At 46.7% G+C, this 25,621-nt stretch overlaps 1 protein-coding gene across 2 annotated transcripts in view; it reads right to left on the bottom strand.

The window, feature by feature from the left end:
- Positions 1–19,458, bottom strand: part of KSR1 (kinase suppressor of ras 1) — a 49,277-nt gene extending 29,819 nt beyond the window's left edge. For both annotated transcript variants that reach the window (XM_053995280.1, XM_053995281.1), the window contains exon 1: positions 19,092–19,458. In XM_053995280.1, the coding sequence (XP_053851255.1) occupies positions 19,092–19,316 (225 nt within the window). In that variant the 5' untranslated portion in view covers positions 19,317–19,458. The remainder of the gene's footprint in view (positions 1–19,091) is intronic.
- Positions 19,459–25,621: the final 6,163 nt, after the last annotated feature.

Here is a 25,621-nt window from a genome sequence, read left to right as displayed (position 1 = left end):
AAGAACTGTACTTGCCATTTGCTGAGCACAGCCCTGCTGCTGCCACATCAGATCTGCAGCTCTGCTCCTCTCAGCTCACAGCTCTCCAGCACCCAGCGAGCTTCTTCACCTCAGCCACGCCTCATCAGGCTTAGCTGTGCCTCCATACAGAGCACAGCAACCTCCTCCTGCCCCGAGCCTCTCCTGAAGGGTACTGCTACTTCACACTGCCCTACAGACCTGTTCAGGTTTCCCATCTCTCACGGAGTTGGTGCATGGCCACTGAGCAGGCCGATGGATTTAAGCTGCTGTGACAAATACCACACAGGCTTCTCAAAGTACGGCAGGTAAACAAGTACCTGCCCTACCCTGTGAAGTCCTACAGAGGCAAATGCAGCCCAAACATAACACTAATACTCTGCTTCTCTCTATAATCATTCAGTATCTTGGCAAACCCACTGGATCTCTCCTCCCATTAAGAAAACAACTACCCCCCCCACGCCTGTGGGCCTTCCAGCGACTGCAGCAGAAGGCAGCAAGTGACAGGGAGAAAGACTATGGAAGGCTCAGAATCTGGAAAGGAAGCACCAGGCCATGCTATGGGGATAGGAGTTGTGTTACAGCCCATGGATCTCTCTGTAAAATTCAAAACTTAAAGCGCCTTTAAAGAGAATATCCTCCATCATTTTTATTATGGCACTAATCATTCTCACACATCTCTGAAATAACTCTCAGGTATATTTGACTGATGGTGCAGGAAGTGGAAATAAAGACTCCAACAAGCTGTGCATGTGTAAACTTAGAGCCTAAATAAAGGAGAGTTTACAGCAGACAATATAAAGCCAGACATTTCCTTCAGCAAGGTCAGGAAGAGAATGACTAATTGTAGATCCCCGTCATATTCCTGCACTTCCCTTTCCTCATTGCAAGCCTCATTCTGCAGGTCCTGAGCACCCTGAGCTGGCACAGACAGTAAGCTCCAAGGGGAACACCTTACACGAGGCCTGAACACTCCCCAGGTCAGAACTGAGAGGTCTTGGAAAGAATCAATCCCCTTCAATGGAGCATTTTACTGCCCAGGATGCTGTCCCTAATCCCAAAGGCTTTTTTCCCATTTTTCTTCCTCTGCCTTCCCAACGATCTTCCTTTTGTCTTACACATTTCTTTTTCTGTAGCCTCAATAAAATACAAGCACAAACCTCCAGTCTCTACCATTCCCTCACTTACTGGTTGCCGAATGAGACAGATTAGCAGTTTGTTCTGAGGCTTATTAGCACACCAAGGGAAGGAAACAAAAACACAACAAAATCAAATCCTCTGTTTGTTTGACTCAATTATTTGAGCACTTCCAGAGTCCCACCTTCCCCTCCTCCACGGCACACACAGTTCCCCAGACTGCTGCCGGGCTGGGCTTTGGGGAAGAGGTTTTCACAGAAAAGTGGTAAATCTCTGTAGGACCACGTTGCAGGTCTTAGAGCTGAAGACGTTCTGTCTCTGCACCCTGGGAAATCTCAACTAAGAAACTGTATTCTCTGAAATGCTCCCAATTATTTGGTTTCTGCTAGAAAGAATTGAACTATTTTGGCAAGGACTGGGGTCACATTTCTCTTTTCACAGACACTGAGTGAGAAAGCTGCCATGGCTCACTGGTCACATTTTGTTTTTCAAAAAATCTCCTTGGGGGCTCTCTCTTACTGGTTCACATTTGCCCGTAGCAACCATGAGAGGTTTCTATAATTAGTTAAATACAAACACCGGATTTAGAGTGCAGACACCTGAACCCAGATTCCCAACCCCAAAAAGAACTTTTTTTCTTATTTTTTCTTATGACTCTGAGACTTTCATCCAAACCATGTTGTGTCCACTCAAAAAGTAGAGGAAACCACAGCTGCTGACCAAGTAATGGTCGTATGAGGAAAAATACAGAGGGGATTGATAAGCAGCAATTGGCCATACAGCAGACAGTTCTGCAACAGCTACTTGACATCATACAGCAGCCTGGAAAGACTTTAATAACACTTGAAAAAAGATCACAAATACTAAGATAACAAGCTCCAAGCTCAGGATCTTTCAGGCAGGTACAATATCCATTACTTTTGTGAATTTCCACAGAAACTTCACACACCACATTTGTCTCTGTACCTAAGCAGAACAGGAGTTTGGGGTTGGGGCTGGTTTTCCTTTAGTTTTGTTCATTTAAGAGAAGTGTATTTTTATTGTGACAGGTGGCTAAAACCAAGTTTCTCATTTTCAAAGCATTCTATGGAAGCAAATTGAAGTTTTCAAAACATATTCTTCTAATAAAAATCGACATTAAATGTACAATGGAAGAAAATGTGCCAGTTCAGAATCAGAGTTTAAGCATTTTGCTTGTGTGTCCAAAAATTATTTTATGCAGAATTTGTGAAAAATCTGAGCCTGACTTTTTTGCTTCAGTTGGGGGTTGGAAAAAGGCCTTTAGAGCAGCAAAGTTCTCACATTTGCCATCACTTCCACAATTCAGAAAAAATTCCAGAGCATCAGCCTGTAAGAAACATTTCTAAAACATTATTTATACACTTGTATGATTTCATTCCATTTATCTTTTTATGCTCTACAGGCTCTTTAGGAAATACTCTTCAGAAAACTTCTTCATCACCCCTTTGCATTCCTTGTGCTCAGTTACATCCCTTTTGTCTTAAAGTATGTCCTTGGATTATGTGCTGGAGAGAAGCTGAGCAGGCTCTGGGTTCAGGGTTTAACTGCCCCTGCTCAGACCAGAGGAGGGACTCACTGTGCTGAGCCACATCGACCAGAAACACACAAAACCCGAACTGCTGAGGAGAAAAGAAAAAGCCATTGTAACAGCCTGTGTGCTAGTCTGTCATGGAAATACTCTCCACCCAAGGAGCAGGGGAAACACAAAGGGATTCTGTGTTGTATTTCTCTGCCTGCCAGCGGACAGCTCTGAGTGCTGGATACAAATTCATGCCACAGGAGTTGAGATTTTTCACTGCAGCCAAGCAGCTCTGCATCATTATACAAAGATCACTCATGGGTTTGTCCAACTCCTTTCATTTACAGTACTTCACCTTGATCCCTCCAAAAGGAACATGGGTAAGTTAGGCATTACTGAAAATCCTGGATCCTGAGAATGCTGTAGAAAGCTGCAATGCCACACCTGTACAGTGGAAGACTCTAAATGCCACTGCTACTCTACTACACCTCCTGCCAGGTGTGCTGTAAAACACTACTGGGAGTAATTCTTTCTAGCACTCCTCCAGAATACCAACGCCAGAAACACAGTGAAGGCCCATAAATGGCTAAGGGATCCAGCAGATCTGCAGACAGCTTCCTACCTGTCCCACAGGCACGTCAGTGCCCACATTCAGCTTTCCTAGTACTTGGCTGGATCCAAAACAGAGCACAAGCTGTCCTTTCCACAGCTCAGTCGCCTTGAGGATTTCCACAAATGCAAAACTTACAGTGCTCAGCCATCATAGGATGAGCAAACAAAATAGCAGAATTCCCTAAGTATCAGCAGTCTTGCATTAGAATCAGCTTCTGAATCCAAAAATGTCTTGAACAAAAAAAACCAAAAACCTTTCTACCTCCATCCTTCCTTCATAGATAGTCTTATTTCTCTTTTGTGTTTTGGCAAAGGAAATTTATAAATTCAACTAGACTGTTTACAGTATAATCTTGAAAGTGCAAATAATCAGCAGCACATTATTATTAGCTTTCCAGCTGTGATCTCATTCAAAGAATACTGAAGTTATCTGAAACTTCCAGATGCCCTGATTTCCCCGAGTGCTGGACGAGGTCCTGCCCGTGCTGCCTGTTACCCCAGCAGTACAGCTGAGCCTTGCTGGGTTAGGTTACAAACACAGGCATTTGGGAGCTCAACAGAAGCAGTCTGGCTGCCCAGGCTCTGGAGCCCATTTCCATGGCCTGCCTGCAAAGCCCCTGCATGTCCAGTCTTGCCTCTTCAGCACAGCCACTGCCAATCATTTTCTTCAGCTGAAAAGAGAAAGGGAGAGGACTGAGCACAGCCACCCAGAAATAGGAAGCTTTAGCATTACTCACTACCTTGAGGACTTGCCTGCTTTTCCTTTTCAATTACTCAGCAGATGTTCTTAAATCAGTTACTCAGTTTCTACATGCACCTGCCAAACCCCAATTTCGCAGGACACGCATCCACCCACTGAACTCAGCGAGGCACATCCTGGTCCCCTGCTGCAGCCAGGAGGAACCTGGCGCTGGGAGCGAGCCTCCGCCTGCAACCGCAGAGCCGCTGCCCGCTCACTGCTCAGCACAGCCCGGAGTCTTCACGGGAGGATTCCCAACCACTCCATTGCAGAGCTGCTTCTGAGGGCTGCTGCAATAAAAAAGGGCAAATCTACCCCCATGAAGGAAAATGCTGTTTCCAAAAAAAGCCACAGCTCTTAAAAATTCCAGTTTGCCACATACACTACAGTCCCCTGTGCCAAAGCTCCAAGTTCTGTTCTCACAATGAGACTCAGGAAGGGGAGTTTGTTTCAAGTATTAATACAGAGGTGGGGGCTTCTGTCTTGTCTGGGGTATTTTGTCTTCTTGCAGAGAAAACGGAGTAGGGACACGGCTGAAAAAAATGTGCATTAAAAAAAAAAGTCAACTATAGGAAATTGCTTAACTGGAATGTGGCAACTTGCCACATTCTCTCTTTTAAAACAGCAAAACAGCTTTATTTTAACAAGCTGCTATGAGATTGTACTTTGGGATTGTCAGGAAGAACAAAATACACTAAACCCCACTCTGTTCAAAATGCTTTGAACCTATAACACAAGATTTTAAGAGGGAAAAAGGAAAGCTTTGGTATGTTCTGCCATGCAGTGGGATCGGAGATTTTCAGTTTGCTCACCAATTATCAAGAATGTTCCCAGAGTTCAGGCACTGAGACACAAAATACAGGACTGGAAAAGCTGTGAGTGTAACTGAGATTCAGCTGCCAGATTAACCAGGTCCCCCACAGCTCAGCTCTAGCAGAGATTCCTAAAACAATTAAAAAGTAAAATGGTGTCAGTGGACTGTATGAGCTTTATCTTCCCTCCAGGACTGCTGATGCCATTTGCCAGTGAGTCTGCTTCTGGGGTCAGCTCTCTTTCCTTCTCAGCAAACAAATGTTCTCACCAGCATCTGTCCAAAGCCCCCTCTCTCTGCAGTTCCATGTCCTCGGGTTAGCCTTCCTGCTCTCTCAAAATCAGGAACATCAGACTCTCAGACAAACCTCTGTGCAGATCCTTTCTGAAAGCCCAGGACTCATTGCAGTGAGAATGAAGGATTACTTGAAGAAGTTTGGGTTAAACGTGGGATGTGGGGAAAGGCTGTGAGGCAGAAGATGGTGCTGCAGAAAGGTTTTATTTATGGCCTTTTCCCTGGTTTTGTTTTGAAGCTACTGGGATGAGCTGTGTGCTCTACTCTGCTCTAAGGCTGCTGGTCAGTTGTTGGGTGTCTTTGACTGTTCAGTGAGGTTTTGTACTGGACTAGTTCTTCCTTCCTACTCCCCTGCTGCTCTGCAGGGCCATGGGCAGAGCAAGCGAGGCAACAGGAAAAGCAGGAGTGTAGGAGTCACCTCTACAGAGACAGAGGAGGATGTGACCCCTGCTCCCCAAAGAGGGCACAAATGGTCAGATCCTCATATCCAAGCTAGTCTCTTTCTAAAGGAAAGGCTATAGCAAGGACCACGTGAAGCTGTTAATCTTGAGTCAGAAACTAAATTTAATTATATTAGTGGTGCTTTGTAGGAGGAACTTAATTATTAACTGCAAAGGAGTCAAATTATTGACTATTCTGATGGATGCTTGCTAAACTAAGCTTAAACACTCTAGTACTTGATGGAACTTCAAGTCTGCCAAACTTTTATCTCACAAAGTGCTGGTGCTGCTCCTACCTGAAAGCATCCAGCTCCTGCAGCCTTGGAGCTCTGCTCTGGTAGGACAGAGCATCTGAAAACCTGTGTGACCTGTTTGTCCAGCCCAGAGGCTCCCCTTTCCCTCTGGCTGTGCAGGCCTACTGCACTCTGAATTTAACAGCCTCTGTCCCCAGTTTGCTCCATGAGCTGCCTGAGCCCCATTTCCCAGGGCTGCACAAGTTCAGCTGGAGCGGGCAATGACAGCCAGACACCACAAGTTAGTCTCATCTCCACGTACAGATACTGAGCTGTGCAAAGTGTCTTTTCAGCCTCAAATCTTAACAGAAGGCTGTATTAGCACGCAGCAAAGTACAGTTGAGGGAGGCTTTACTGCTACTAACTTGGTGCTCCCATCCTGGCTGTAGTTACACACGGATTACTGCTGCTGGGTCTGCACAAACACCAGGCATGGTTCCCCAACACTACAATTTCATACTCTGAGGGTAATGATTCACCTAGCCCCTTTAATCTCCAGTCTCTCTAAGAGACCGTGGCAATAACTTCTGAACATGCCTACCTTCAAAGCTATCCATGTCCTGTCTACAAAGGGCTTCTGTAGGATCCTGGTTAATGAGAAAAAAGGCATTGCAGTTAAGATGACCAGCTCAAAAGACAAGAACAGGGAGCTCCCACTGCTGCTTTAGAATGTAGTCCTCCATGTATATCTTTTTCTACTTAAAAAAGGGACCTTACTTAGTCCAGTATGGATGAGTGCTGAACCAGCTTCTTGCAGTGTTTCAGCTCCCGCTTGCTCTTCCTGTTTAGCTGAAACCCTTGTGTATGAAGCTAAGTAAAACTGACCTAGAGGTTGTTTATGCTTTCAAAGGGTATATGGTCTGTGCTGGAAATGAGTACCTCAATCCAGCCTGACTCCCTGCTACAATAATAACTGGAAATGAACTCTGGACCATCAGTTCCAACCACTCTGGGTTAGATCACGTTGCACAAGGAATATCCCAGCCTGGGGGAGGGGAAGGCTCGCAGTGACACGGAGCAGCACCTTCTGCTGCAAAGGCTCTCCCAGAAGCTGCACAAGGCCTGGGACCAGGGATGATCCATACAGAACCAACAACCAGCAATGGCAGACAGAGAGGGGAAAACACCTGTGGGTTCCACAGCAGCTGAAAGGAGAGGAACCACTATAAAGCCAACTACTATACAGTGTCACTTGAAGGTGAACCTTGAGACTCGAAGGTAACCTGTCAGGTGTGTGCTCCAGATATCCTACCCAGATAAGCGATGCTAAGGCTCCCTTTGTCTCCCAGCCAGGCCATCTGCAGCAGCAATATGAGAATTACAGGGCAATAAAGGTGCAGTTAATTCCCTTCTTATCCCAACTTCCACATTGTCCTGGCCCAAACACTAAATAAAATCAGGACTAGAAGCACTTTCTCTGAAATGTGACTGCCCTTGCTACTTGCCAAGAGAAGTTAGAAAAGCCTCTCATGAATAGGCCGACTGCTTTCAGTTCCTCTCAGTGAGACTGTAACGTATTCAGCTTTCACTTGCCAACATTAAAAACTCCCTCCTCGTCTTTGGTCATTCTAGAGAATGAGGAAGGATCAAAGCATGGGCTGAGTGTAGGCAGTTGTCCCTCTTATTGCAGGGGGAACTGCAGAGCACAACTTCTCACCCCATTGTCCCTTCTGAGGAGCCTGTGAAGCATGCTGACACATCCAGGATTTCAACACAATTAAATTGTAAATTAGTCTTGTCCTTCACAAAAGGCTCATGACACGCAATGATCTCCAAAGAGATACAATGACCTGCTAAATTCTCTATTGGTCTCTTGGGGGTTTCCAGGACCTCCCTGTACATCATTCCCTAAAGTCAAACAACTGCACTTACCCACTGAAAGAACGCATGGATTGGACAATGGTAGGGGTCCCTTTCCTATATACAGTCCTTGATTGCCAGCTGTACTAGTAGTTCACTATCAGCCCCAGGAAAAGGTCCAAGCACTTAAAAATTCTGAGAAGGAACTTAAGAGTAATTGGACTTTAAAGCATTGCTGTAATCATTTCAGTGGCAGAGATTTCAGAGATAGATGTGAGCAAATTAAATCTTCATACAAACAGTTAATATTATTTAGGCTATGGGTAGCAGCACTTGCATGTTATGGATGAGAATTTCTTGCCACGTACATGGCTCAAAAGGGAGAAGAACACTTAAGTGTCAGTTCTGGATGCAAAGAGAGAGCTGAATAGTTATTACTGTACACTTCCAGGTGTACTTGGATGGATGGCAGCCTCATGCTGGGGCTGTCTCATGCAGAATGGGAGCTGAACTGGCAAAAGAGCAACGTTTCTGAAACATGCATTCAACAAGATGAAAAAAGAAAGGTTATCTTATAACTGTAAAATTTCTACCAAGAGTCAGGTGAAATAAGGCACAGAAAGAATCCTTCTGTATTCTAAAAATATTCACTTTCTCAGTTGGCTATCCTTTGCTATATGAGTGTTGTTTTTTACTCTCTTGCTCATTCCAAACACACTTTAGCATCAGACCAAGTCTGAAGATACTTGTGTTTAAATAGCTGGATCTTCAAGTGGGGGTCAAGGCCATGCTGTTTAAGGTATTCAGCCTTGAAAGGCACTTATAAAAAAACTGAGCCAGCAGAGACTAGAGCTAAATTCAGCTCTTACCCTAGTTTTAAACTGCTTTAACTCCTTTGTTTTCAGTACAGTCACATTCAATTGCTACTCATGTAAAGGAAAGTGGGCTCACATAACCTGACATTCATCTGATGTCAACTGGACAACCCCAAGGAACACAAGTGGGGTCTTCAGTCAAAGCCAGCTATACTCTTTGCTACAGATGTCACTTACATGATACCTTTAGCAGACCAAGTGTTCCATCAAGTGATACAGCTGTAAATAATTCACCAGCAACCCCATAACACTTGATTAAAACCTACTGAAAGAAGATCTAATTAAATTGTCTTTTAAAGAACAGACATGATATGATGACTGTGTGAAGGGCAGATGGCAAGCAGAAGCTCATTGGAACATGAGAAAATCATTTAGAGGACAGTACTTGGTAGCCAATACTATAAGCTTTGCAAGGCCGTTGGCTTTAAAACTGTGTATCTGCTGTGCTGTGAAATATGTGTCTTATTGATTAAATAATAGTTGGACAATACATTATAGGAATGTAACAGCTACCACACTGGAAATTATATGTGCTTTGAAATAAAGCAACACAGCTCACAGAAGATTTTTCCATGTCTTTCAACTTCTGAGGAAGAAAAGAGCTTTATTTCATACCTCAAATATAAGAAGAGATATGTACATAAAACTAACATCAGAGAATTAAGTATAAATCTAAAGTAGCCCCAAAGTTCAAATGTGTTATCACCCAGTTCAAAGTTTTGCACGAAAATAAGAACTTGCTGAAGAAAATACAGACTTTTGTCCTCTGTATAATGAAGTCCATCCCAGTTGGGGGAAGAGAATCTACTGCTCAGAGACAGGCTTTCAAAGTAATTAAATGTGATCCTGGTGCAGCTACCTGAGATCAAAGCAAAGCTGTGCCATGCTACCCACAGTGACCTCTCAGAAGCTACGGTCTGTCTGCAGTCAGTCAGTCATCTTAGAGGAAAAGCTCTCAAAATTATTTTTCTCAAAGAAAGGAGTGTTTCTTACTAATAAATTTCAAAATCCCCCATGCATCAGGGTGGCTCTCCAACTTCCCCCATGTTCTCTCTCCCAGAGTTTGAGGTCAGATAAATCTCAGAGCCACGGCTATTTTCATGAAGAGGCTGAAGGCTCAGCACTTAGAAGAACTCTTAAAGAATTCTAGCAATGCAAAGACTTGCAGAGCTCACTGATGCTGTTCCCACACCACTGAGGCTCTGTGAGGGAAGCTGACAGACCATGCTGCTAACCCACCATGTAAAATACAGCCTGAATGTGGAGACTTTTTTCTTTGCAGTACAAAGGGGCCATGCCTGCAATGGCAGAGACCTCACACCAGGCTCCTTGTGTCAGGAATACAGGAAGACTGAAAGGGCTGAGCCAGCCTATTTATGTGCAGAATCCAAGAGGAGTGAAAGGGAGAGGCAGGGATCAGACCATGCATTTCCTCATGTGTTTCCCCTTCCCCCCTGCCCCTTGGTTTTACAGCTGCAAGAAAGATCAAGCCAGAAGTGTGAAAATTGCTGAGTCAGGCCATGTCTGTGGGGCCTCAGAGAGGCTGTCACAGCGCTGGGGCCAGAGGACAAAACCTTGTGCTGAGGCAGAGCTGAGCAGACACTGCAGGGTGGGGACAGGCAGGACACAGCCACTGCAGGCACAGGGCAGCAGGGACGTCACAGAGCCCTGCCTAGGAAAGATGGAAGAGCCAGAAGCATTTTGCATTAAGAGAACTGGAAAGAGGATGCAGGTTAAGCCTAGTAGGATTTAGCTAGTCCTGGCTAAGTTAGCATAAGGAAGACGACCAGAAATGAGCATGGGTGTCTCTGTAAGCTCCCCTGCAGTGGTATACTCCTCTTCTGGTGTACAGCAGTAGTCTCTAACAGTGAGAAACGTGTCCTGTTTTGGCACAGCAGTTCAAAAGGACATTGAAAAGTCTGTTAATAAAATGCTAGAGGCAGGATCTGCCCCTTCATTAGAAGAGCATCTGGGCTGACTGAGGAGAGAAGCTGCAAGGAACCCCCAAACACTCTTGAGGATTCCAGCTCAGAGCAGGGCTGCACCACCTCTGCATCTGCTGCTAGCACACTTCCTGCCCACTGCACTGACTGCAGGGCTGCCACTGCCTTCAGCTTGAAATCTTATGTTGCCAGGTGTCCATCCACTGCAAAGGTCTTTGCCTCAAACCCCAAACTAGTTATTCTTGGCAACTGAGGCAATTTGAATAGCACAGTAGAAAACATATCAGTGGAACAGGAACCTGCCCTGGCAGCAGAGTGGTGTTATAGATTTAGTTTCTACAATAATTAAACACTAAACATTAATGTCACCCTAGCAGAAGTATTCAGCTAGCTCTTGCTAAGTTAGCTGCACCTCCAGTTACAGACTGGCAGGTGAGAACTGATAAGAACCAGTCAGTTACAGGTAAAGGGGTAATTACTGCTACAGAGATGCATTCAGCATCACTAGAGAAACATCTTCTCCCAAAGTAGGATTGCATTTCCTACAAATGCAGTCTCAGCACAAGCCCAGGCAGTGTTTCAGTGCAATAGCTAAAGACCCAGAACACAGCATCTTTCCTTTCTCCTTCCAAACATGAGTTTCCACAGATTCCACTCTAGTCCCTAGCCATGACTGCAAATGGCTTTTAGGAATTTAGGCTGCATGGAGAGACATCTGACAGAAACTCTGCCTTGTTATACCCAGACAAAATGCTACCAATATAGCAGTGCTTAAATCAGGCCTTTAGCAGTCAGCCAGTGGTTTTACAAATATTACACTTGACCCACAAAGCAAGGCCAAACCAGTTTCAACACATAATATCCTGTCTGAATATGAATGGGACTGACAAGCCCTTCAAGATCTGCTCTGAGGTTTCTCCCAGCTTAGCTGTGTGAACAAATGCTAAGAATCTTTGGTGTTTGTGCTCACATTGGCTCTTCCAGAGCTACTCCAGACACCCATATGTTTCACAGAAAAAAAGGAAAGAAAACCTGAAAACTTTCTTCTTCCAAAGGGAGAGGGCTGAAGGCCTCAGCAGAACTTCCCAAACAAATCAGTCTCTTTAGAACAATACCTGTGGATTTTAGTCAATTGTTTCCTTAAAACAAGGGAGGATAGGCAAGGGTATAGCTTCCACAATTCACTAAAATGAGGGGAAAAAACACTGCATCTGATCTGCACTCAGAGTTTTATACTACTAGCTGATGCTGGCCTGAGCCACTCAGGTCTGTCTCTAAAGAAATTATGGGAAATTAAAGTTAGAACTCTGTGGAAAGTTTCCGTTTTGCTCATAAAGACAAAATGCCTGAAGTCTTTTGTTTGGCAGATGAAGAACAGTTTTTAAGGAGACATCTAAAAAAGTCAGGAAGCTTTAAAAACCAAAATCTCCCTACTTCAGCTTATTTTAGAGGAGCTACGTAACTGTATTTCAAAGCAGGATTTAGTCCTCTAGCTTACTCTAGAAATAAAAGGGGAAAACTGCTCTGCAAGAAGAAAAATGTTGCTAGAAAATTGGTAGGAACCAGGTGTGGAGAGGTTCTCCAAGAGCACTGTAGGCAGCATGAGGGGCATGGACACCCATCTCCCCATGACTGCACTTACTGACAAATACATTACCTCTCCTAGCAGTGTCTTTTACTGCTCATGGCCAAAAATCAGTGTGTAGTTCTCAATCCATAAAACCTACTAATTATTTCTTCTCTTCAGTTTATAAATAAAACTTCACACTGGAACCTGCAGGCCTCAACAATAACCCATACACAAAAACAACAACGAGGAGCTCAAGACTTCCCTTCCAAATTTAGGTTGCTTCAAACAGAAGTGAAAGTTCTTTGATAAATCAACAAACCCACGTTTTAGGAGCATGTAAGGAGAGCAGAACTGGGCAGGAAGGTACTAAACTCATTGCAAAAAGCTTCTGAAGATTTCCAAGGCCCCAGCCCCAAGGCTCCTGGCTGCATGCTGAACACTGGGGTCAATGACCTGTTCTGGCAGCATCAGATCAGAGCCTGGATCTGTCGCATCCCAGCAGCATTCCTCAGTGCCATGTTAATTACTGCTCTAAAGAGAGCTCACAGCCTCTGCTATTAGAGCTCTTCCATGTGGGATAACTACTAATCATCCTATCAGAGGCACTCCAAAACCCCAACCAAAGCGTGATTCCTTACTCTGCTGCTTAAATGTCCTGTGATCCTCCCCTGCTTCCCCAGGATGCACAGAACCACTGGATGTTCTCACTAGGCATAAAAGGAATGAGAGACCTGGCCTCTGCTCACTTTAGAATACATACAGAAATGACAACTGTATTTTACCTTTAAAGACAGATTTTGAACAGTCTTGAGTTCAGGTGGGTAAGTCCAATGAGACTTGGATCTTCCATCTGCCTCCAGCCCCAACAGCTCAGACTTCAGCCCTCTGTGCTGCACTTAGAGCAGGATAAACACCAGACACCTATAATCAGCCTGGGCTGTGATTCCCTCAAACCCCAAGAGCAGGGCCTAAGCTAAGGCTTGAGTTTCCACCTCAGGAATGCTCCAGGGTTCATTTTAAACAGGTCGTGCAAAAAGCAGGTTTACAGTGAGGACAGGGAGTCGAGAACAGAACAGGTGACTGTCACCTAGCACAGGTGCAAGTGAACACCACAGCTGCAGCAGTGATTACCTCATGTCCTTGGAGGTGTGCAGTGGGAGCAGGCTGGCTGGGACACGCCTCTGGGATCTGTAGGCGGCACAGGAGCTCTGTGCAGCTCTGGCTTAAGGCAAAAGGCCTCTCTAATCACCTGTAAACTTTGGTGCTTCCCAGCTGTCCTCCCACAAGCAAGGCAGAGTTTATCTAGTTTAACTGGGGACTGATCCTGTCCTAGATTCCAGGGGCTATGCCGATGAGGACTGGCTGCTAAGCCAGAATGCCAGCCAAACTGTTTCCTAATCATGTGCTAGTCTCAGTAGGGGCAGACTCCCACCAAGAAGCAGGAATGCCCACGACACTTCCATGCACAACTGCTCACAAGTCATGTGTTGGAAGAACTCCCCGTTTCTTTTGGAGCAGGTGTGTTTCCAGATTCAGAGAGCTTCTCTTCCCTGTATTTGCCTGCTGTGGCAACTCTGTGCTGCTGGTAGTGTCAACTGTGTGGGATTGCTCCACAGGAGTGAGAAGTGAGCAGGGAGGGAAGTCTGAGAGCTGGCTGAGTCAGGATCATCCATACATCGCTCTGTGCCTTTCACCGCAGCAGTAATCCAGCCAATACATTCTCCAAGTCCCCTAACAGTGGGAGATAGCCAGGCTTGCTTTCAGCATCAATTTCCTTTTATTAAGAAGAAAAAAAAAAAATTAAAAAAAAAAATCCCTCTAAGCTGAAAATGAGAGTAAGAAACATGAAACATTAATCTTAAAAGAAAGGTGAGGGTTTATCCCTCAAGCATCTGATAGATTACACTTAGTTGGAAATATCATTGTAACAGACTTTATTCCCTAAATAATTTGGTATGTCACTTGACTTCTTTGTTCAGTGTTCCTATTTGTGACCAAAGCAGGTGATAAATTTGTGTACCCAATGCTGACTCATTGCTGTACATCTGTCTCTAGTGTGCAGCTGGAACACTGACTGGGGCTTTCCTTGGGTGAAATGCAGTTCACAGCATTGGAACTGGAGTAGCAGCCCGAGGTCTGCGCAGGTGGGAGCTGGGCAAGCTTGGTCACAACCAGGAGTTCAGCTGGACACAGCTGGGGCTCAGCTTGGCTACTTCCCCTGATTAGATCAGTTCTGTGTTAGAAGCTGTATGTAGAGACCGAGGCTTGTGTAGCACCACAGGCTGTGGGTTCCTGTCGCTGTGTGCAGGCACGGACAGAGCTCCCAGCCGGGCTCTGCTGGGCTCCTGCCCTGCAGCTCCAGGGCTGCAGGAGGGTGAGCAGGAATAATGCTGTGTTACCAGTCATCACACAGGCAGCCTTAGAAAGGCAAAGGCAGCACAGAGCCTTACTCTGACACTTCCTTTCTTGCTTCCCAATCAGTGCACCATGGAATCCAACAGAAGGCAAGAAGTACGCAGAGCCTGACAGAAAAGTGAAGAGTCCCTTGTCCTGTCTTCATATTGATGAAAACCTGCTCACCAGAGCTTGTCCTGGGAACCCCAGGTAAGTGAAAACACTGCTGCTGAGTTTTTGTGTCAACATTTATATAAAATCGTCAGTAGGAGATGTGCTAAATTCCATTATGATGTGGAAATTCTGATCATAACTGTCACAAAGGAAAGATGATGTCTGCAGACTAGATAATATATGGTCTTCCCTTCTTCTAAGTCAAAAAGAATCTCTGTTGAAGACTATATTGTACAAGAAGTGCACAAATTTAAGAAAGGAGAAAGAGTCCTAAAAAACAAAAGACACTTTAAGAAAAACAAATGTGTTGCATATCTGCAAAAAGTAAGATGAAGTAAGAGACTTTCTTCTTCTCTTACATAAGACCTGCTGGGAAAGGAAGTCTTTTCAGCTGAACAAAGCTCATAAACATGTGGCTACAGGTTGCAGTTTGTCCTGAAAAATTTACTACTCCCACTACATCCAATTTACAAACACAGTTGTCCTTCCCTTATGCATACCACATGCCCAACTTCCAATTTACAAGTGTGGACTATTACAATCCTTCTTCCTCTTCTCTCATGCCTCCCCCCATTTTCAAAGCATTTGTTTCTGTTCAGAGATCGCTTGGTAAGATAAGCCTTTTCTAGACAAATTGCCAAATGAATTGAGATAATGCCAAAGCAAGTTCAAACAGATTTAATCCACAGGTACCATTCAGCCACTGTGAACGACTGATTTGTGGAGAGTAGACTGACTTATTTGTGAGACAGCCCAGCTGGAGTCAGGCTTTCTGATCTGGTGCTCTGTTTGCTGAAGGTGTTGAACAGAAGACATTCCCGAGGAAGAAGCCAAACTGATCTTTGCACACAGGGCCAGCAGCATCTCTATCATGGATCTAGTCTGGCCAGAGAGCCAGGAGGATAGTTTTTCCAAAGAGCAGGCAGAACTCAGAATGTGTGCTACTGTCTCATCCTGACACTCCCACCATAACCAGTTTGGTGGCAGCTGCCCTGCCAAAGCCACTGCAGTCAGCTCTTCTGAGGCAAGAACCCAGCTAGAAAGAAAATACATCTGCAGTCTAAATCCACTCCAGGTCTTGCAGTTCAGCCTTCCTCCCTGATCTTCGCTGCAGTCAAAACTGGGGGGTGCTGGGGGAAGGTGTCCCACTTAGTCTGGGGATTCCCACAGCTCACCAAAACAGCTGTTTCCAGCAGAGAAACCACAGGAACCTTTCTTGCTGCCAGCACCTGCGACTGTGTCCTCCTGCTCACCTCCAACAGACTGGCTTGAGCTGCGGTTGGAAGTTGGATGTGCTTCACCACAGATGTCTAGTCCCACCAGCAGTTTCCCAGCCAGGGAAATGAATCCAGAAAGATACTGCCTTCACAAAGAAATACAGCTAAAAATAATATGCTTCTAACTTTGCAAAACCAATTTGAGTCATACAAGGGATTAGTGTAAGGACAGAGGTAAAGACTGACAGAGCTATTTCTTTCCAAGGATGCTTGGAACAACACTGTATGCTCACTACCTGGCAGACATCTTTTGCTCTCTTACATATGGGTTAAAATTACCATTATTTTCCATTTCAGTTTTGTAGTCAACTTGAGAAGTGAGTAAACATGCTAGGACAGAACTGAAAGCACAGACCAGCACTGGGTAAAAAGAAAAACACTCAATCACGTATTGGTCAGAACATATAAAACTTAAAAAAAACCCAAACCAGACCTTGTAGCATCAAAGAACCCAGTCTGCTAATAACCAAACTAACAGAACCTACTTTCCACTACAGGGAAACTCCCTGCCCTTCTAAGAAATGGCCTTCCTACCCTGAAACAGGGTCAGCTCATATAACACATTGCACTCAACACATCCCTTGCAAGCAATTCCCACAGCCCTTTCTTTCCTTTCCTTCCTGTATCTCAATTTTCCCTGAACTCTTCTAAGCCACCGTGAGTGCTTATCTGTGCCTGCCAAGGTCCAGTTTGAAATCCTTATCTACCATGTGCTTTATTTTGAGAACACCTTACAAGCAAGAGGAATGAGGAAGGAATTAAAGCATTGCAGTAAATGGGGAGGGAGCTAAGCACGAGCCCAAGTGCCCTTGGTTAGGTTGGTGTTCTTGACCTGGTGACTACACGTCACTACACAGTTTACCAGTTATATTAATGGAACTAAGTTTTCACAGTTCTTTTTCATCTGAAGTCTTTGCACAGAAGAAAAGCCCTTGAGAGTTCAGCCCAGCCTAGATGAGTTCCCAGTCCAGGACTGACGTATAGTACAGATACAGTATAGTATAGTACAGTGCTCACAGCACTGCACCACCAGTAGCCACTAATGATGACCTGCAGAGCCATTTGGTGACTTGTGGAGGCCACCAGGGAAGCACAGCAGGCCCTGGTGATCTCTGAGCTCCCAGCTGCACTCTGGACTCTTCAGGAGCTGCCTGCAGAGTCCACCCAACAGTACTCAGCTCCCTGCAGGACCAGAGCTCATGTCTGTATTGGCACGACCCCACAGGCAGAAGCACACGGCCACAGTGGCACTGCTGGCACAGGAATCGGGGCACAGGAACTCCACCTGGTACCTGAGACGGCTCTGGGCCTACCTCCCTCAGGGGCACCACAAGCAATGACAGCTTGGGGAAGCAAACACAGACCCTGAGCTCCTGCAGTCTGGAGCTGTGACTGCAGCCTGGCACAGTCAAGCACAAGACTCGGGCTATGCCTGACATGTATTTTGGTAGAGGCAACCCAACAGTGCAAAGAGAACATGGAGTCTGTACCCATGCCACAGCTCCATGTGCGGGCAGAGATCCAGCACTTGGTTGAACTCCCAGAGAAATCACATGCTGCACTGTACATCAAAAAGATTTTCTTCTGAACATAAATTTTATGATCATTGGTGAATGTGGCACCCATTTGTTTAAAGAGATAAATGCTGAAGATGATTGTGTGCATACACTCAACAGCTATCACTAGAAACAGCTTTTGTTGCTTTAAGAAGAGCCTCAAGGTCATAAAAGGCCTTTACACTTTGTGAATAAAGGTTTTCTTTTAGAACAGGTCCTCAAGCAAAATAGTGATGATCATTTTTTGAAATTATGCTGATTGACATTGTTTGGGCATCAAAAAGGCCCTCAAGTAGGGCTGCCAAAAGGCTATACAAATATTGTGTCACAGAGAATAGTCTTTTGGATGCTATTTGGAGGTGACAGGAGGAAGAACAGTACTATAAATTTGGGGGGGAAAAAAGAACCAACCAAAACAAAACACCCCACAAAACAAACCAACCAACCAACCAAAACCACAAAAAAAGTCAGATGAAGAATAAAAGAAGAATGATAGATTTCCAGGAGGCTGTGCCAAAAGCTACCTACCACCTATTGTTTCATGGTTTTCTTCCCAACCTTCATTTCTCGTGTGATGAAGGAATCCATGTGATGGATTTTTCAGCATGTAGGTTTATTACAGTTACAGTGTTGTAATGATCCTTTCTTCCTAAAAAGTCTAACGCTCTATCCAGCTCCACTGTCTCCAGTACCAGGTAGAGGGGCATTAGCATTTACAGCAAACTTGAATCAAAGAAGGGGACAGGAGGGGATTGCTTGCTAAGAGCAAAACTACCTGCACAGAAGGTAAAAGGAAATGTTATTTAAGTTTCTAAAGGTCAAATTAACTAAGGAAAAATACATCAACTTTCCTTTCCTATGTACTCATATAGACTTTTATACAGATACAGCTCTTCTTTGAGAGCACCACAGCAGCGCATGTTTTGTGTTTGAAGAATTTCATATAATCTTTCTAAACAGCAGAGTATCTCTCCGGTCCATGATGCTGTATGAGCCACAGCAACAGAGGGAAAAGGAGGATCAGATTAGATCAGTGAAACTGAGCCAGGGATAGAGAGACAGGCCTGGAGCAGAGGGCAGGAAGCATCAGGAGCAAACACCAAGGACCTGAGGCAAAGGGGAGTTTTCCCAGCACGCCAGGACAGCGGTGTGCGGACACACCTCCTGCCAGCGAGCCTGGAGTCACCTTTACTCCGCGCCCCACATCGCATCGCACTCCACAGGGACACGGGAGCCCGGCACAGGCCCCGGGGCGCGGCGGGGCGGCCGAACACTGCCTCACGGAGCTCCCGCGCACCCTCCCGACAGCCCGGGGCACCCGAGGGGCTGCCCCGCACCTGTCCGCGCTCCGCCGTCACCGCGCTCCGCTCCGCGGCTTCCCCGGGCGGCGGACCCCGCGCCGGGAGCGCCGAGCCCGCTGACAGCTCCGTGGCGGGGTCGGGGCGCCGCTGTCCCCGCCAGCAGCGCTCGGCCCGCGGGAGAAGGCGCGGCACAGCCCCGGTGCCGAGGGGACAGGGCGGCGGGCAGCGGCAGGCCCCGGCCGCGGCCCCGGCCGTGCGGGGCAGAGGCGGCAGCGCGGCCCCGCTGCGGCGCCCGCGGCTGCCGGCCCGCGCCGTACCTCCAGCGTGCGGATCTCCTGCTGCGTGAGGTCGTTGGACGCGGCACACTTGGTGCGGAGCCCGCGCAGGTTGGAGAGCGAGATGTCGATGAGGTCCTGCAGCAGCCCGCACTGCTGCAGCGTGCTCCGCACAGCCGGCAAGCTCCGCGGCCCCGCCGCCTCGCCGCCGCTCCGCTCCTTCCTCTCCAGCATGCCGGCGGCTCGCAGGGCAGCCGCTCTATCCATCCCTCGGCATTAGGGAGGCCGGGAGGCGAGGCGGCGGCGGCGGGGGAGCGGTAGAGGGAGGGAGGAAAGGAGGGAGGGAGGTGGCCCGGCCCGGCTGGCCCGCCCCGCTGCGCTCGCCGGGCAATCACCGCGCGGTACATGCGCGGCCGCCGGGCTCCGCAAGAGCGCCCGCTCCGCCCCCGCCACCGCCCTCAGCGCCTGCCACCGCCCCCAGCGCCCGCCGCCGCGCCGGGGCGCTCCCCTCAGCGCCCGCCTCACCCCTCAGCGCCCGCCTCACCCCTCAGCGCGTCCCTCACCCCTCAGCGCCCGCCTTACCCCTCAGCGCCCGCCTCACCCCTCAGCGCCCGCCTCACCCCTCAGCGCCCGCCTTATCCTTCAGCGCCCGCCTCACCCCTCAGCGCGTCCCTCACCCCTCAGCGCGTCCCTCACCCCTCAGTGCGTCCTTCACCCCTCAGCGCGTCCCTCACCCCTCAGCGCCCGCCTTACCCCTCAGCGCCCGCCTTACCCCTCAGCGTGTCCCTCACCCCTCAGTGCGTCCCTCACCCCTCAGTGCGTCCCTCACCCCTCAGTGCGTCCCTCACCCCTCAGCGCGTCCCTCACCTCAGCGCGTCCCTCACCCCTCAGCGCCCGCCTTACCCCTCAGTGCGTCCTTCACCCCTCAGCGCCCGCCTCACCCCTCAGCGCCCGCCTCACCCCTCATCATGTCCCTCACCCCTCAGCACGTCCCTCACCCCTCATTTCCCGCCTCAGCTCTCAGTTCCCGCTTCGCTGTCCGCGCCCGCCTCAGCCCCACAGCCTCCCCTCAGGTATGTCAGGGCTCGCAGCTCGCTCCGAGGAGCCCGCGGTCGGCTCCGCTCCCCTCCGCGCCTCTGGAGGAAGCAGGGCCGGGGCAGGGATGGCCTGCCCAGACCAGGGAAGGTGTGAGCGGGCATTAGGATAAACATATTTTAGTGATATAAGCTTTGAGTACAATAGGTGTGTGGGTTCATCCCTATCATGAGTAGGAGGGAACTTCATGATTGCCTTGTGGAATCGCTGTGGTTTCAGTTTTCACAATGGAGATGTGAGAAAAATGTCCAGGTAACTGCATTACATTTGGTTTCATATCCAGCCTGTCTGATGGACCTTGAACAGAGCTGAGCTGTCAGCGCAGGAACCACTCATCTCCCGATTGTTAGAATTGGGACTGTTCATCTGACATGAGGGATCTAGAGAGGCAGTTAGGTTGTACCTTACTGACAGAAGAAGACAGCTTCCTTAATTTGCACTAAATTGATACCAGGTTTTAAAAGCTTAAATGACACCTGAGCCACGTGTGGCAATACAGAAGGGAGATTCTTGGGGAAAAAAAAAAAGAAGAAACTATGAATTTAGGACATGAGGCAGTGGAGCAGGGCAAAGCAGCTGACACTGAGCTGTTTTTCTCATGGTTAGATAAATACTGGTATCCACATTAGTTTGTATGGATTTGCATCAAGTAGTGTGGCATATGCTGTTTAGTAATTTTCTTAAGAATGTGGGTCAGGTTAAGTATTTGATTTCATTGTCATTATTCACATGCTGTAAATTTCATACGCAATAAGGGCTTTGCTGGATTAGGGTTTAATTAGTTTGCCATCTGATGAGTCCTGTGGTTTTGGGAAAGTAACTTTGCTTATTACCTCCATATTTCTGACCTTGTGAAAAAGCCTTTATCTACCCTGTCTGCCCTCAGGAGCACTGGAAATTTAGCACTGGAAATTTTAGTTTCTAGGACTCTGACAGGTTGAAATCCTCAAGCACAGGTGACTGTGGAACTCGGGAATGTTATTAACAGGATATTGTTAACAGGATAGTGTTCTTGTAGACATTCTCTGCGTACCCACCTGAGAATATCCATTTGCTTATAGACAAAGAGGCCGAGCGCGTTGCATAAGAAAGCAACCTAGGAAACTTGTGGGCCGTGCATCACAGGATACTTGGCATTCCCTGCAGTGTTTGTGTGCTGGGAGTGCCGGCCTCATTACCCGGCTGCCATCCGTGGGCAGCATTCCAGTCCCAGCACACAGGGCTGCCCTTGGGCCTGCGGGAAAAATGTGCTGACTAAACACTGCCTGTGCGTCCATCCCTGCTCATCATCCCTGCTGCTGCCTCGAAGGCTGTGGGGCTGGCGCCTTCCCAGGTGCTCAGGCTGCTCTTCCACCACAAACTTTGTGCGCAGTCCTGGAAGTTTAAGTTGTCTGAAACCACAGCTTTCTGTCTATAAGGAGATGGGGTAAAAGCACTGCTTATCAGAGAGTTTGAAAAGAGAAATACCATGGCTGGGCCATGCTAGAAGGACTGTGTGAGCACACTGAATGAGCTCTTTTCCCAGAGAGTTCAGGAAGTGACATATTTCATATTGTACTTTACACATTTATTGATGCACCTGTTAGGATTTTTCTTTTAATGTACAGTTTATGTAGGGGGGATATAAGAACTACATTCTCTAGAGTAAAAAAACTGCTTTTTTCTTCAATAGAGTGAACTGTACCGACATTGTCAACTTCATTGTATAGTGGCCTTTTTTTTTTGCCATTGTATAGTGTCAAAAAGCAGTAGTTTTGAAAGCAATAAAATGTGGAATGCCTGAACTGGATCAGAGAAAACTGCTAAGTCCTTGGTTAAGCCACTGGCCTAAGGATTGAGAGGATTTCTCTTCCCCACTGCCCCCATCTCTCTTGCCCACACAGATCAGGTTCTAGCTGCACGAATAAAGCCCAAACCTTGCTAAGCAGCCCTGGAGATCCTGCACCGTAGCAATGGTCTTGGACTCAGTAAAATAAGCTCACTGGAGAAAAATACCTTTTTTTTTGTTCCTGGAGAAAGAAAAGCACTGATGCATTTCACATGCTGCCTGTATGAAAAGCCTCTATTACCTTTTTAGCTAGCTTGCCCCAATTTCATTCAGCTATCACAACACTGAATTTAGATGATGAGACTGAATTGCTCTATTTGATGTGTTTAACACATAATAGAGACCTGTTTTAAGAAAATGCAGTGTTGGGATTTGAAGAGCTGAAATGTTAGGTATTTCAGATAAAAGAGGCCTTTATTATCGATGATTTTCCCCTCAAAGGCTTCCTCCTACACAGCCATAGGAGTATTCCTCTCCCCGGCACAGCACAGGAGTACACAGTAGCTCTGGCATGCTCCTCTGCTGGGAAGCTGAGAAACTAAAGTCCTATTTTTAGACATGCTGCTGGATATTCTTGTTAGGATATACAGAGAAAGTGAGGATGGTGAGATGGTGTTCCCAGAACAAATCCTCATCATTCCCCACTTCAGATATCCCCATTGCTTGCAACTGAGCCAAACCAGTTCACACAAGTATAAGACATGACATTCACCTTTAAGAAAAATTTTAGTCTAAGTCCACTTCTTCCGTGGATTTTTTCCTGCTCAGCTGTCTGTGTCAAATGGAACAGTCAAATGCAAGGGATGGACCAGCAAAGCCACAGGTTTGGCAGTGGTGGATCCCAGTGAGTCAGGGATAGATACAGGAAACTGAACTGTGTGCTGACAATAACGGAGGAAAAGATGTGAAAATTAAACACTGCTCCTTTTCTTAAAAATAATTTTCATGGGTGGGGAAAACATTCGTGTTTGGGCAATCTTGAGGGAATTTCTGCCCCACAAGTGGAAGGCACAAGAAACTGCTATGTAGCTTCACTCAGTGTTTTTTGTGTACAAGTGTCGTGGTTTAACCCCAGCTGGCAGCTAAGCACTACCAACCCCCTGCTCACTTCCCCTTCAACAGAAAGAAACTTTTGAGATGGGACTGAGAGGAGGAGGACTAGACTGATGTGTTCACCTTCCCTTCTGGAGTCACGTGCGTAAACAAGCATTGCAGCTGTTACAGCAACCAGAAGCTTTCTAGCTTTAAGAACGTAAGAATTTTAGTTGTCTATAAAACAAATAAAACCCCCAACATTTATTTTTAGAGTAATCTCATGGGTTTTGCAGTCTTTCTTTAGCATTAGCTGTGTTGCAATAGCGCTGCCTTTTTGTCTGCTATTTATCACCAGTAAAATAAACTGTTTGGGGCAGGAAGAGTCTTCTACTCTCTGCTCACACGGCAACGCCTGAATCTCGGCGAGAAGCCTCTGAGCTCTGCTGTAATATAAATACTCAATAATTACAGGCCCAGAGGCTTTAGCCCCCACCCCACTTGGAGCCCTGCCAGCCCGTGGGGTTTGTTCTAGCAGCAGACGTGCCAACACTGAAAAGTGACAAATTTTGTTGGCGAGAGATATTCATAGGTCTAACAAGGATAAGAAACACCCGCCTTTAGAAACAGAGGCTTATGTCTCTCCAAGGATAAACACACCCTGGATTGACTCATGCTGGCATAATCCCCTTGTGCAATTTGTATATTGGCATTAGATATGTGTGTGAGGCAAAAAGACAAATATTTGGTTAACAAAACAACATAGGGATAATAAAAAATAATTAGGCTCAAAACAATGCAGCAGGTGAGCTGCTGCTCTTCCCCTCAGACAGGCATATCCCTGCAAGCAGAGCTTCCTGATTTTGTTTTATTTGCAGCAAAATAACCTGTTTATTTTGTTAAATGCTCTCGGAGTAAAAATAATTAATAAATAATTAAATGAATCAAGTCCAGTAGCGCACAGTCTGGTGAGGGAGGGGGTACATACTGTGGTGGAAAAAGCAGGCTCATATTCCACAAGAGAGCTTTGTCAAGTGTATTGCATAAGGAGATTACAGGCCTGAGTCTGAAACAGGCTGAAGGTTTTAGTTGTGTTTGTCATTAGCACGCTGTGAACTGCAGCACAACAGCCCCTCTTTCATCTGGGTGAGAAAAGGCTCCAGGTCCATCATTATGATTCTAGAGCTGGGACTCCACATGGCTATTAGCTTCATTCCCTAGAGCCCTTTCTTGGTGTTTAAATAAAAGAGAGGAGCTGGGCGGGTTAATCATCTGCTCCCATTATTCCCGTGCGCTCGGACCCGTTTGATGTGACAGCCCTCTGGGAAGGCCCCGGGCCCAGACTCTGCTCTGCACTCCCCGCTGAGGCTTGTCCTGCGCTCGGGCTTTTGCCAACGGGAGTTATGTTAATTAGCTAAATGAGAACTCCTCCCACTCCCGTGCCCTATGTATGTTGGCAGCTCTGAATAAATGCCAGTTTTTCTGGTAAAAGGGAAAACAAAACAAAACAAAACAAAAAACTTTTCCTGATGCAGCCATTTCTGTGAGGAGATTTTACCACCAGCTCTTGAACTGCTCTGTGGGAGGCCTCCTTTCCAGTTCTGCAACCCTTCCTCCGCGGCTGTGTGGAGTGCCTCACAAGTGGGGTGACCACAGCTATTTCTCAAGCAGTACATTATGTCTCTCATTACATACCTAGCAGGAATGCTGTCCTGGGATCTTCAGGGTCTGCTGGATAAGCCACATCCCTTTCCATGGGAGGAGCTGTACCACAAAGACCACTAGATTCAATATCCGCATTCTTCCCAAGAGCCACCTGCACATTTGATGTAGCTGTATCCCTCTGCTGTGCATGGTGGGACCTGGGAAGATCTATTGCCATCTTCCACCTGTGAAGCATCCAGGAAATATCTTTTTGTGAAGCATTCTGGTGCATGTCTTGCAGCTCTCAGTTATGTAGTGGTCCCCGGGGAGAGCCTGCACGCACTGACAGCTCTGTTTTAGACGAGCTGCAAGAAATCTGCCATGGATAAAATGGAAGGAGCTGACTTCTACAGGTTTCTAAACATTGAGACACTGCAAAAGAGGTTGGGCCAAATGATATGAGTAGAGGGACTGCCCTGATGCATCTGAGGGGCATTGCCAGTGGGATTCCTTCATTGGAGATGGAATTCTGTGTGCAACTGCCTGTGCGTTCTGCTGTTCCTTCTGGCCTCACAGCCTGCTCCTGCTCTACTGAGTGAGGCTCTTGGAAACCAGGTCTGTGAAAAGCCTGCAGATAGTCTAAAGGAAGCTTGCAACATTTTGAAGAATATTTAGAAACTTAAACCTGTGCACTGCAAAAAAAAAAAAAAAAGGCTCAACAGGAAGTCCTTAGAGTATGATAATAGAAAGGACGTTTTATGCAACTATCAGTCATTCTCACTCTTGATTAGTTGAGAATTAATCTGCAGAAGGAAAAGCAAACACAGATCTTTTGTTCCTTCCGATTCAAAGTCCTTTGAAATCAGTGTCTTCCCAGCCAGTAAGTTTTGGATTAAGTCCTTGTTCCACCCTCCTTTCCCCTATCCCTACAGTACCATGAAAATTCGGGCTGTTTCTCTTTACTTCCTTCCTC

This window comes from Vidua macroura, chromosome 20, assembly GCF_024509145.1.
Source record: "Vidua macroura isolate BioBank_ID:100142 chromosome 20, ASM2450914v1, whole genome shotgun sequence".
Taxonomy (NCBI): Eukaryota; Metazoa; Chordata; class Aves; order Passeriformes; family Viduidae; genus Vidua; species Vidua macroura.
The sequence above is the reverse complement of the archived record's forward strand: the minus strand, read 5'-3'. Positions and strand labels throughout refer to the sequence as shown.